This window comes from Schistocerca cancellata, chromosome 10, assembly GCF_023864275.1.
Source record: "Schistocerca cancellata isolate TAMUIC-IGC-003103 chromosome 10, iqSchCanc2.1, whole genome shotgun sequence".
NCBI lineage: Eukaryota > Metazoa > Arthropoda > Insecta > Orthoptera > Acrididae > Schistocerca > Schistocerca cancellata.
This window is the reverse complement of record NC_064635.1, coordinates 85440003-85453130: the sequence shown is the minus strand read 5'-3', so window position 1 is coordinate 85453130 and position 13128 is coordinate 85440003. Positions and strand designations below refer to the sequence as shown.

General features: G+C 44.6%; 1 protein-coding gene across 1 annotated transcript in view; it reads left to right on the top strand.

Annotated features, from left to right (window-relative positions):
• Positions 1-13128, top strand: part of LOC126106148 (uncharacterized) — a 155868-nt gene that overhangs the window by 57420 nt on the left and 85320 nt on the right. The window contains exon 3 of the mRNA XM_049912390.1: positions 12728-13058. Within this exon, the coding sequence (XP_049768347.1) occupies positions 12728-13058 (331 nt within the window). The remainder of the gene's footprint in view (positions 1-12727; positions 13059-13128) is intronic.

Below are 13128 nucleotides of genomic sequence, written 5' to 3'. Positions count from 1 at the left end.
TGTCCCCTGTTTTTTTGGATTTCCAAGGAATGACCCACGTACATTACTTGGCAAAAGGCAGAACAATAACTGTACCCTATTATGTTTCATTGTTGCCGATCGGTGTGGCCGAGCGGTTCTAGGCGCTACAGTCTGGAACCGCGCGACCGCTACGGTCGCAGGTTCGAATCCTGCCTCGGGCATGGAAGTGTATGATGTCCTTAGGTTAGTTAGGTTTAATTAGTTCTAAGTTCTAGGGGACTGATGACCTCAGAAGTTAAGTCCCATAGAGCTCAGAGCCATTTGACCCATGCTTCATTGTTGGATCGTCTAAAACTTGCGTTGGCTGAAAAAAGACGAATGTTGGCAGCAAAAAGGTGCTGTTTTACCAGGATAATACACCAACCCACACATCAGCTACAGCAGTGGCAAAAGTGCAAGAATTGGGCTTTGAAATGATTCCTCATCTACCCCACCACAATTAGTGCCAAGTGACTTCTTCCTATTCCCCAACTTTTGTTTGCTGGGAAGACATTTTCATCACATGGTGAAGTCATATGTTCAGTCACGTGTATTTTGCAGACTTCGACAAAACCTATTTTGTCGATGGGATGAAAAAGCTGCAGAATCTCTGAACCAAAGGAGGCTGCGTCGAGAAGTAAGGTGAGTTGTTTACGAAACAAACATTTTTCATACTTTTCTGCCAGACTTACGAAACCACCGTCGCAATGGCGCCCGACTTGCGCACACGGGCTGACCAGTAGAATATTTTCTTAATTCTGTCGGCAAATCCCCGTGATTCAGTAATGCCCATCCGATGCTACTGATATAGAGAAAACGTCGAGGTACTCAGGCATCGTAACACTGCCGCATCTCGTTCCCATGGAGGGCTCCACTGCAGCCACGGGCAGGTCACTTGGGCCCGTCCGCTGATGTGAGGGTGGCTCTAAACACCGCGGACCCGCTCCTGTCCGGCACTTCTCGCTGTTCTCCGAAGCCTTCGATATGTGACAATGACAGTAGAGCAACTGACTTTGCCTTTGGTCACGTTTTTCCTTTCGGATCACACCGTGGACTGTTTATGCACGCTTACGACGATATTTGCCGTACTCTGGACTTTGCTTCTAGCACACCATTTACTTCGCAAACTGCACCTTCATCGAGCATATGAATCTCCTGTTTGTTCCAGCGTAGTCTGTCTCTCCGGCGGTGCTAGTTATCATAAATTATGCTCTACCTGCGCCGAGTAAGGCAGAAAATACACAATCAATGCCATAATCTGGTTCTTGCATTCCATGCCTTTGTGACTAATGGAATCAGCATCTGCATATACAGGGTGTTACAAAAAGGTACGGCCAAACATTCAGGAAACATTCCTCACACACAAATAAAGAAAAGATGTTATGTGGACATGTGTCCGGAAACGCTTAATTTCCATGTTAGAGCTCATTTTAGTTTCGTCAGTATGTACTGTACTTCCTCGATTCACCGCCAGTTGGCCCAATTGCTTGTGTTGACATGCGACTCATTGCTCTACAGTACTAGCATCAAGCACATCAGTACGTAGCATCAACAGGTTAGTGCTCATCACGAACGTGGTTTTGCAGTCAGTGCAATGTTTACAAATGCGGAGTTGGAAGACGCCCATTTGATGTATGGATTGTGGCGCGGTACGTTTGTATCAAGACACATTTCCAGAACGAAGGTGTCCCGTCAGGAAGACGTTCGAAGCAATTGATCGGCGTCTTAGGGAGCACGGAACGTTCCAGCCTATGACTCGCGACTGGGGAAGACCTAGAACGACGAGGACACCTGCAATGGACGAGGCAATTCTTCGTGCAGTTGACGATAACCCTAATGTCAGCGTCAGAGAAGTTGCTGCTGTACAAGGTAACGTTGACCACGTCACTGTACGGAGAGTGCTACGGGAGAACCAGTCGTTTCCGTACCATGTACAGCGTGTGCAGGCACTATCAGCAGCTGATTGGCCTCCACGGGTACACTTCTGCGAATGGTTCATCCGACAATGTGTCAATCCTCATTTCAGTGCAAATGTTCTCTTTACGGATGAGGCTTCATTCCAACGTGATCAAATTGTAAATTTTCACAATCAACATGTGTGGGCTGACGACAATCCGCACGCAATTGTGTAATCACGTCATCAACACAGATTTTCTGTGAACGTTTGGGCAGGCATTGTTGGTGATGTCTTGATTGGGCCCCATATTCTTCCACCTACGCTCAGTGGAGCACGTTATCATGATTTCATACGGAATACTCTACCTGTGTTGTTAGAACAAATGCCTTTACAAGTACGACACAACATGTGGTTCATGCACGATGGAGCTCCTGCACATTTCAGTCGAAATGTTCGTACGCTTCTCAACAACAGATTCGGTGACCGATGGATTGGTAGAGGCGGACCAATTCCATGGCTTCCACGCTCTCCTGACCTCAACCCTCTTTACTTTCATTTATGGGGGCATTCGAAAGCTCTTGTCTACGCAACCCCGGTACCAAGTGTAGAGACTCTTCGTGCTCGTATTGTGGACGGCTGTGATACAATACGCCATTCTCCAGAGCTGCATCAGCGCATCAGGGATTCCATACGACGGAGGGTGGATGCAAGTATCCTCGCTAACAGAGGACATTTTGAATATTTCCTGTAACAAAGTGTTTGAAGTCACGCTCATACGTTCTGTTGCTGTGTGTTTCCACTCCATGATTAATGTGATTTGAAGAGAAGTAATAAAATGAGAACATGGAAAGTAAGCGTTTCCGAACACATTTCCACATAACATATTTCCTATCTTTGTGTGTGAGGAATGTTTCCTGAAAGTTTGGCCGTACCTTTTTGTAACACCCTGTATACCGGCTGGTTATAATTAAACCTTCCTTGGCCGGCCGGTGTGGCTAAACGGTTAAAGGCGCTACAGTCAGGAACGGCGTGGCCGCTACGGTCGCAGGTTCGAATTCTGCCTCGGGCATGGATGTGTGTGATGTCCTTAGGTTAGTTAGGTTTAAGTAGTTCTAAGTTCCAGGGGACTGATGACCTTAGAAGTTAAGTCCCATAGTGCTCAGAGCCATTTGAACCAAACCTTCCTTGTTTATCACGTTATAACACGGAAACTAATTACTGTACGAGTACCAAACTTGATAGCATTAATTTCCAGAGTGTGGGATGCACGATTTCCATGCGTCACAGCGCCGTCGTCCAGTTGCAACTATGTCCACCAGGTGCCGTGATCATTCATCTTGATTATAATTTCACACTTCCACTTGTTGAGGTGTCAACATGAGCTTGGACGAAAGGAGCAGGTGTAGCTCTTTTATCAAAACAACAGTAATGCTGCAGCTGCACTTCGAGAATATCGCCGGCTGAAAGGAATACGGAAAGGTTCAAATGGCTCTGAGTACTATGGGACTGAACTGCTGTGCTCATAAGTCCCCTAGAACTTAGAACTACTTAAACCTAACTAACCTAAGGTCATCACACACATCCATGCCCGAGGCAGGATTCGATCCTGCGACCGTAGCGGTCGTGCGGTTCCAGACTGTAGCGCCTTTAACCGCTCGGCCACTCCGGCCGGTGAATACGGAAAGGTCCTCTTTCTCCACCTGCTGCGTGGAGCATGGCGAAGAAGTTCGAATTAAATGGAGAACTGGGTGTCGGTTCAGGAAGAGGCCGACGATCGGTTGCACCACAGGTGTTGGATGAAGTCGCCATTGCTATGGTAGACAACGCTGCGCGCAATTCCCAATCGTCAGGCAGTGCGTGTGCTATGTCACGTTAAGTTGAACGCTCGTGGTACACCATACGGAAGGTGCTTCGAACCATTCTCAAATGGCATCCGTAGAAGGTCCGTATCGTACAGCAGCTTGCACCACGGGACGCACAACGACGTGTTGACTTCACTCTCCACTTTCTCACAGGGACTGAAGTTGACGAGGGCTGACCAGGATCATCCTGTGGACAGAAGAAGTTCATTTTCTCTGACGGGTGAGGGGAGCACACAGAATTCCCGAATGTGGGAATCTTCAGTTCCAGTCACTGTGCATGAAGTTCCTTCGTATGGTGAACGTGCTTCACAGCTATGTTCATCATTGGCCCATTCTTTTCTAAACACGGTGGCTGGCGCTCAAGGACCAAAGACATGCAGTGTGACTGGCCAGCGTTTCTGCGATATGCTTCGCCAGCATGCCATACCCGCCCTATAGTGGAGAGAGACGCATTGAACTCAACAGTTTTTATGCAAAATGGGAAACCACCGCACATCGCTCGCGATGTTCACTTGCTTCTCCGAAACACATTTGGAAACGATCGAATTATCAGCCGATCGTTTCCAAATACTTGGCCGGCACCATCACCTAATCTCACTTTCAGTGATTTCTGGTTGTTGGGCTACCTGAAGAACACGGTTTACCAGGTAACATTCACACATGTGCTGCTCCGCAGCCTATCAAGAAATACTTGGTCGGCACCATAATCTAATCTCACTTTCAGTGATTTCTGGTTGTTGGGCTACCTGAAGAACACGGTTTACCAGGTAACATTCACACATGTGCTGCTCCGCAGCCTATCAAGAGAGGTAGCAAGCATACCTACGGACATGCTTCGCTCCGCTGCACAGAATTCAGTCCTGCGCTTTCAGACTCTTCTAGACACTGATGGGCGCCACATTGAGCTCGTTTTGTAGAAGTTATGGTCAGGTCAGTGTTTTTTAACGTCCCGTCGACAACGAGGTCATTAGAGACGGAGCACAAGCTCGGGTTAGGGAAGGATGGGGAAGGAAGTCGGCCGTGCCCTTTCAGAGGAACCATCCCGGCATTTGCCTGGAGCGATTTAGGGAAATCACGGAAAACCTAGATCAGGATGGCTGGAGACGGGATTGAACCGTCGTCCTCCCGAATGCGAGTCCAGTGTGCTAACCACTGCGCCACCTCGCTCGGTGTAGAAGTAATGGTACCGGTATGTAATGGTTTGATATACCGCCAATTCTCCTTGCAGGATACTATCCACTTGCTGAGTTGAGATCCCTACAGTTCCAGCAATATCCTGAATTTTTATTCGGCAGTCATGCATTACCATATCAAGTATTTTGTCAAGCTTTCCTTTGTGGTGTCCTCAAACGGACGGCCGGAGCGCACTTCGTCTTCGGTCCTTTTCCGACCACGTTTACATTCATTAACCGTCATAAAAGGTCTTCAGCAACGGTGCAGAGTCCGCGTCAACTTCGTCCACTTCTCTTATGATTTGTGCGGCAGTCCAACCCTTCGGATTAAATTGTTTAACAACAGAACGAAACTCGGTTCAACCGCATTCGACACACTGACCAATTAAGACGGCTGTCAGCATGAACTATACGCTGCACATTGTTGAAATTCTTTGTACGATCCCTGAAATCATCAAGCTTACCAAACATGAAGGCACAACAAAAATGTTCCAATCTTTCATAGAAATTTTCCGGGCTTATGAAACTACCCTAGTATGTTACAGACGATTCGTGCAACAGCGGCCATAATCTTTTTCAAATTTATATAATCCAGACAGGAATTACCCAGAAGATAATGGAAGAGGTAAGACAGTATTGGTTATACCAATCCGTTACGCCATATTAAATCTGTTTAAAATAAGGTCTATTGCTGAAATGCATGAATGCTAGTTACAAATCTTACCGCTACACGTTGTGTGGGATCAACCAGGTCGGTCAACAAAACAACTAACGACATCCGTTGTAAATTAGAGCTACTGTTAACATTCAAAAAGTAATAAGCAAATGGGGCAAGTCATCGTGGGGCTTTCTGAGTAGGAATATAAATAATATGTATTATTTAGTTTTTGTTGTCCGCCCCGATAGCTGAATGACGCCGGCACGGTAGCTCAGCGTGTTCGGTCAGAGAGCTAGATGGCCTCCGTAATAAAAAACTGAGTGGAAGGATCGACATGTCATGTGACGTCCGCAACGACCAAACACAACGATTAAAAACGAACAAAATGAAAGAAGAAGAAGAAGAAGAAGTGGTCAGCGTGACGGACTGCCGTCCTAAGGGGCCCGGGTTCGATTCCCGGCTAGATCGGGGATTTTCTCCATTCAGGGACTGGGTGTTATCTTCATCATCATTTCAGCCCCATCTGGCGCGCAGGTCGCCCAGTGTGGCGTCTAATGTAATAAGACCTGCACGAAGGCGGCCGGACCTGCCCCGTAAGGGACCTACTGGCCAATGACGCCAAACGCTCATTTCCATTTAGTTTTTGTTAAAGTATTCACGTAGCCAAATTATAAACAATAATCCCTCAGCCTCCATTAAGAAATTTGTTGACGTCGTGTGGAGAGGTGGAGCTAATGTACGAAATGAAGGGATTTGAATGGTCGGGACTTTGTCCTTCATTCCCAACAAAATACTGTGACACACATTTCTTCCTTCGTCCACATTCCTGAGTGATGAGTCCCGCTCTGATGTCACAGAAACAGACATAAACCCAGGTCCTGCAACTCCTACTAATCTTTCAATAAATTAGGAAAGTCAGAGCTCAGGAACAACATCATTATTATTTTCTTGTCTTTTTCCATCTACAACGAAAACCACGGGTACCACAAATTCGAGAAGAGAGGAAAATTCAGCTTGCCAATAGTACAAGATGGAAGAGAAAATTCCATTTTGAAGCCTCCCAAAGAAAGAAAGCCAAGATGTCCTGCAATCCTGTCCCTCCTCCCTGTCTATGTTCCCCACATATTCCTTTCCTCGCCGATTCTCCGGAAAACCTCCTCACTTCTTGTCAGTCCACCTAATTTTCAACATTCTTCTGTAGCACAACACCTCAAATGTTTAGATTCTCTTCTGTTCCACTTTTCCCACAGTCCATGTTTCGCTACTGTACAGTTATTGTTTGTTTGTCGTGGTCTTCAGTCCTGAGACTGGTTTGATACAGCTCTCCATTATAGTATAGCTGCTTGCCCTCGGGAAAAATTAAGGCTGTAGTTTCCCCTTGCTTTCAGCCGTTCGCAGTACCACAACAGCAAGTTCGTTTTGGTTAGGGTTACAGGGGCAAATCAGTCAATCATCCAGACTGTTGCCCCTGCAACTACTGAAAAGGCTGCTGCCCCTCTTCAGGAACCACACGTTTGTCTGGCCTCTCAACAGATACCCCTCCGTTGTGGTTGCACCTACGGTACGGCTGTCTGTTTCGCTGAGGCACACAAGCCTCCCACCAACGGCAAGGTCCATGGTTCATGGGCGGTGGGGTGGGGGTACCGTACAGTACTGTGCTCCAAACGTATATTCTCAGAAATGTTTTCCTTAAATTAAGACGTATGTTTGGTGTTAGCAGAGTTCTGTCGGGCAGGAACGCTTTTCCTGCTATTGCTAGTCTCCTTTTTATGTCCTCCTTGATCCGTCCGTCTTGGGTTAGTTTGGTCCCTAGGTATTAAAATTTCCTACTTTCTGGTCACCAATTCTGATGTTAAGCTTCTCACAGTTCACATTTCTGCTACTTCTCATTACTTTCGTCTTTCTTGGGTTTACTTTTCATCCATATTATGTGCTCATTAGACTTTTCATTCCATTCAACAGATCCTGTTATTCTTCCACACTTTCACTGCGGAAAGCAATGTCATCAGCCAATCTTATCATAGACAAATTTTTTTGGAAAACATTATCAGCGATCTTATATTAATATGATAATCGGAAAAACAGTCTTGATCACAAAGTTCTTTTAATCGGAGTGACCGGTTTCAATCCCTAAGGATCATCTTCAGGCTCCAGAATGGCAGGTGGACTTCCATGGAGCAGGCTGAACTGTCGGTTCAGCGTCGTGGATCGGCGCAACCTGTTCCATGGAAGTCCACCTGCCGTTCTGGAGTCTGAAGATGATCCTTGGGGATTGAAACCGGTCACTCCGATTAAAAGAAATTTGGGATCAAGACTGTTTTTTTAATTATCTTATCACTGATATCCTTTCATCTCGAATTATAAGTGCACTCTTGCCCTTTCTTTTGTTTCTATCACAGCTTCTTCGATATATAGACTGAACAATAGAAGCGAAAGACTTCATCTCTGTGGTACACTTGGCTTGATTCGAGCACTTTGTTCTTGATCTTCCAGGGTTATTGTTCCCTCTTGGCTCTTGTAGACATTGTGTATCACCCGTGTTTTGTTAGAGCTTGCCCCTGTTTTTCTGATAATTTCGAACAGTTTGCACCATTTTACATAGTCAAGCGCTGTTTCCACGTCGTCAAATTCTTGATCTTTGTTTACCCCTGCATTCATTACCAACCACAACGCCAGAATTGCCTCTCTGGTCCCTTTACCTTTCCTAAAGCCAAACTGATCGTTATGTAACAAACCCTCAATTTTCTTTTCCATTCTTTTGTATATTATTCTTATCAGCAACTCAGATGCATGAGATGTTAAGCTGATTGTGTGTTAATTCTCGCACTTGTCAGCTCTTGCAATCTTGGGAATTGTGTGGATGATGTTTTTTTCCCAAGTCAGTTGATTTTTCGCCTGAAACGTACTGTATATCCTACACAAAAACGTAAATAGTCGTTTTATTGCCACTTCCTCCAAATGATTTTAGAAATTCCGGCGGAATATTATCTATGCCTTCTGCCTTATTTGATCCTAAACCTCTCAACGCTCTTTACTAATACTGGATCCCGTGTCTCTCCCATGTCGACTCCTGTTTCTGCTTCTATTGCATCATACAATTCGTCCACGTCATAGAGGCCGTCAGTGTACTCTTTCCATCCATCCGCTCTCACCATTTCATTTAACAGTGGAATTCCCGTCGGAATGTTACGACGCTTGCTCATAATTTTACCGAAGGTGATTTTGACTTTTCTATATGCTGAGTAGGTCCCTCTGACAATTATTTCCTTTCCATATCTTCACATTTTTCATGCAGTCATTTCTCCTTTGCTTTCCTGTTCTTCTTATTTATTTCATTCATCAGCGACTTGCATCCCTGTGTTCTTGAATTTCCCTGAACATTTAAAATTTTTCTGCTGTTTCAATATTTTAAATTTTCCTATTTACAGGGAAGAAGAATAGATCTTGAAGCAATGAACCTGTATCATACGGAACTCATAAGTATGGTCTATTCATCATTAAAACTTAACATGCGTAGCAAAATATTTACTACTCCTTTGGGGTCCAAACAGTTGAAATGATTCATTCGCAGTGAAACATTTTAGTTTGTTATGTGACTGAAATTACGTAACTGGCAGTAGTTTGCAACACATCTGTTAGAACGGGAATGGCATGCGAACGTGTATTTTATCTCGTCGCTTATACGCTTTGCCCTGTACTGAACTTTTCTGACTGCGAGAATGTAAACTGTCAATAAGTGTAAACAAAAACCACAAAACTGAATCTGATGCAACACTATTGCTTTCAAATTGGCCCTGGTAATAAAACAAAACTTGATCAATCTGAAAAAAGTGGTCCCTGTGCTTAATGTTTGCTATCGCTCTTTGCACTGCTCTCTGTTAGTATTTTAAATTGTATAGTTATACACAACTATTGTGCAAGGCTGTTGCTTAGCCTACATTTTAAGTAAATTGAATGTGACTGAGACAATAACATCTCGAGCAAAATTTTTAATAAAAAGTGACATGGATCTGGCAACTGGTATTGACTTGGGGTAAGTAACAATATGGCACTAACTATAAAACGTGTATTTCGACTATTTGAAAATTAGTAATGCTACAATTAACACGCAATAAACTGATTATACATTAACAATTAGGTTTACAAAATCATTGGATGTGAGTGCTATACATTGTCTCAATCATCACTTACGAATACGCACATTGCATTGGTAACAAACAACTTTTATTTCCAGTATGGTATCTTTTAATTTAATAGTCATGGGTGACTGGAATTCGAGTGTAGGAAAAGGGAGAGAAGGAAACGTAGAAGGTGAATATGCATTGGGGCTAAGAAATGAAAGAGGAAGCCGCTTGGTAGAATTTTGCACAGAGCACAACTTAATCATAGCTAACACTTGGTTTAAGAATCATGATAGAAGGTTGTATACATGGAAGAACCCTGGAGATACTAGAAGGTACCAGATACATTATATAATGGTAAGACAGAGATTTAGGAACCAGGTTTTAAATTGTAAGACATTTCCAGGGGCAGATGTGGACTCTGACCACAATCTATTGGTTATGACCTGTAGATTAAAACTGAAGAAACTGCAAAAAGGTGGGAATTTAAGGAGATGGGACCTGGATAAACTGAAAGGACCAGAGGTTGTACAGAGTTTCAGGGAGAGCATAAGGGAACAATTGACAGGAATGGGGGAAAGAAATACAGTAGAAGAAGAATGGGTAGCTTTGAGGGATGAAGTAGTGAAGGCAGCAGAGGATCAAGTAGGTAAAAAGACGAGGGCTAGCAGAAATCCTTGGGTAACAGAAGAAATATTGAATTTAATTGATGAAAGGAGAAAATCTAAAAATGCAGTAAATGAAGCAGGCAAAAAGGAATACAAACGTCTTAAAAATGAGATCGACAGGAAGTGCAAAATGGCTAAGCAGGAATGGCTAGAGGACAAATTTGAGGATGTAGAGGCTTATCTCACTAGGGGTAAGACAGATACTGCCTACAGGAAAATTAAAGAGACCTTTGGAGATAAGAGAACCACTTGTATGAACATCAAGAGCTCAGATGGAAACCCAGTTCTAAGCAAAGGAGGGAAAGCAGAAAGGTGGAAGGAGTATATAGAGGGTCTATACAAGGGCGATGTACTTGAGGACAATATTATGGAAATGGAAGAGGATGTAGATGAAGATGAAATGGGAGATACGATACTGTGTGAAGAGTTTGACAGAGCACTGAAAGACCTGAGTCGAAACAAGGCCCCTGGAGTAGACAACATTCCATTGGAACTACTGACGGCCTTGGGAGAGCCCGTCCTGACAAAACTCTACCATCTGGTGAGCATGAAACAGGCGAAATACCCTCAGATTTCAAGAAGAATATAATAATTCCAATCCCAAAGAAAGCAGGTGTTGACAGATGTGAAAATTACCGAACAATCAGTTTAATAAGCCACAGCTGCAAAATACTAACACGAATTCTTTACAGACGAATGGAAAAACTAGTAGAAGCCGACCTCGGGGACGATCAGTTTGGATTCCGTAGAAATACTGGAACACGTGAGGCAATACTGACCTTACGACTTATCTTAGAAGCTAGATTAAGGAAAGGCAAATCTACGTTTCTAGCATTTGTAGACTCAGAGAAAGCTTTTGACAATGTTGACTGGAATACTCTCTTTCAAATTCTAAAGGTGGCAGGGGTAAAATACAGGGAGCGAAAGGCTATTTACAATTTGTACAGAAACCAGATGGCAGTTATAAGAGTCGAGGGACATGAAAGGGAAGCAGTGGTTGGGAAGGGAGTAAGACAGGGTTGTAGCCTCTCCCCAACGTTATTCAATCTGTATATTCAGCAAGCAGTAAAGGAAACAAAAGAAAAATTCGGAGTAGGTATTAAAATCCATGGAGAAGAAATAAAAACTTTGAGGTTCGCCGATGACATTGTAATTCTGTCAGAGACAGCAAAGGACTTGGAAGAGCAGTTGAACGGAATGGATGGTGTCTTGAAGGGAGGATATAAGATGAACATCAACAAAAGCAAAACGAGGATAATGGAATGTAGTCGAATTAAGTCGGGTGATGCTGAGGGTATTAGATTAGGAAATGAGACAGTTAAAGTAGTAAAGGAGGTTTGCTATTCGGGGAGCAAAATAACTGATGATGGTCGAAGTAGAGAGGATATAAAATGTAGACTGGCAATGGCAAGGAAAGCGTTTCTGAAGAAGAAGAAATTGTTAACATCGAGTATAGATTTAAATGTCAGGAAGTCGTTTCTGAAAGTATTTGTATGGAGTGTATCCATGTATGGAAGTGAAACATGGACGATAAATAGTTTAGACAAAAAGAGAATAGAAGCTTTCGAAATGTGGTGCGACAGAAGAATGCTGAAGATTAGATGGGTAGATCACATAACTAATGAGGAAGTATTGAATAGGATTGGGGAGAAGTTTGTGGCACAACTTGACCAGAAGAAGGGATCGGTTGGTAGGACATGTTCTGAGGCATCAAGGGATCACCAATTTAGTATTGGAGGGCAGCGTGGAGGGTAAAAATCGTAGGGGGAGACCAAGAGATGAATACACTAAGCAGATTCAGAAGGGTGTAGGTTGCAGTAGGTACTGGGAGATGAAGAAGCTTGCACAGGGTAGAGTAGCATGGAGAGCTGCATCAAACCAGTCTCAGGACTGAAGACCACAACAACAAAACATGGTATCTTCCAAATAAAAATCGTTAGTGCCCACAGCGAGTAAGTATATATCCAGCACACATCAAATACAACACCTCTTTACCCTTGAGAGTCCTTCATACATCTCCTTACCTAAAGTTACTCTTCACATTTTTACACTTGCATGTCTTCCATACCCCTCTCTATCTAGAATTACTCTAACAGATTACCCATAACACCTTGAACCAGCGATCGCTGTTGAACAGCGACCCTACTACACAATCGATACTACATTTGACCATCTCTGGTTCAATATAATTTTTTTTTTACAAAATGTTACCCTGTGTGTACACCTTTCACCACAGGCCCACCTTATGCTACTCAGGCTTCACGGCGAAACTCAGTCACAGTGGCATTTTAAAGTGCACAGCTTGTGAACGTGAGAAGAGGGCTCATTACGACTGCTACGTTATTTCAGGTCGGTGTCTTCGGACCACTCTGGCTGGGAACCGGCCAGGCCAACCCCGGCACCGGAGGCCGCTGGCGCCGCAGGGCAGGGAGACGACGGCTTCCAGCCCATCCTGCAGCGCGTGGCGACGCTGGAGCGCGACCCGGGCAGGGACCGCCTGCTGGACTACATCAGCGCCGTCAACAGGAGGCACGCCTTCAGCGTCCACGGCAGGAGGTCCGACCCGGCCGCCAGCCAGTACCAGCAGTTCAGGGCCAGGCTGCTCCACCACCCCGGCGCGCAGGTCTACCCCACGGCGGCGCTGTACGCTGCAGCCCCACAGCAGATCAAGCCGCCAAAGGTAGACACCTAGCAGCCCCATCCATCCTCACGTCTCTCTGAGTGTGCTTCACCCTGCATACAACACCAGG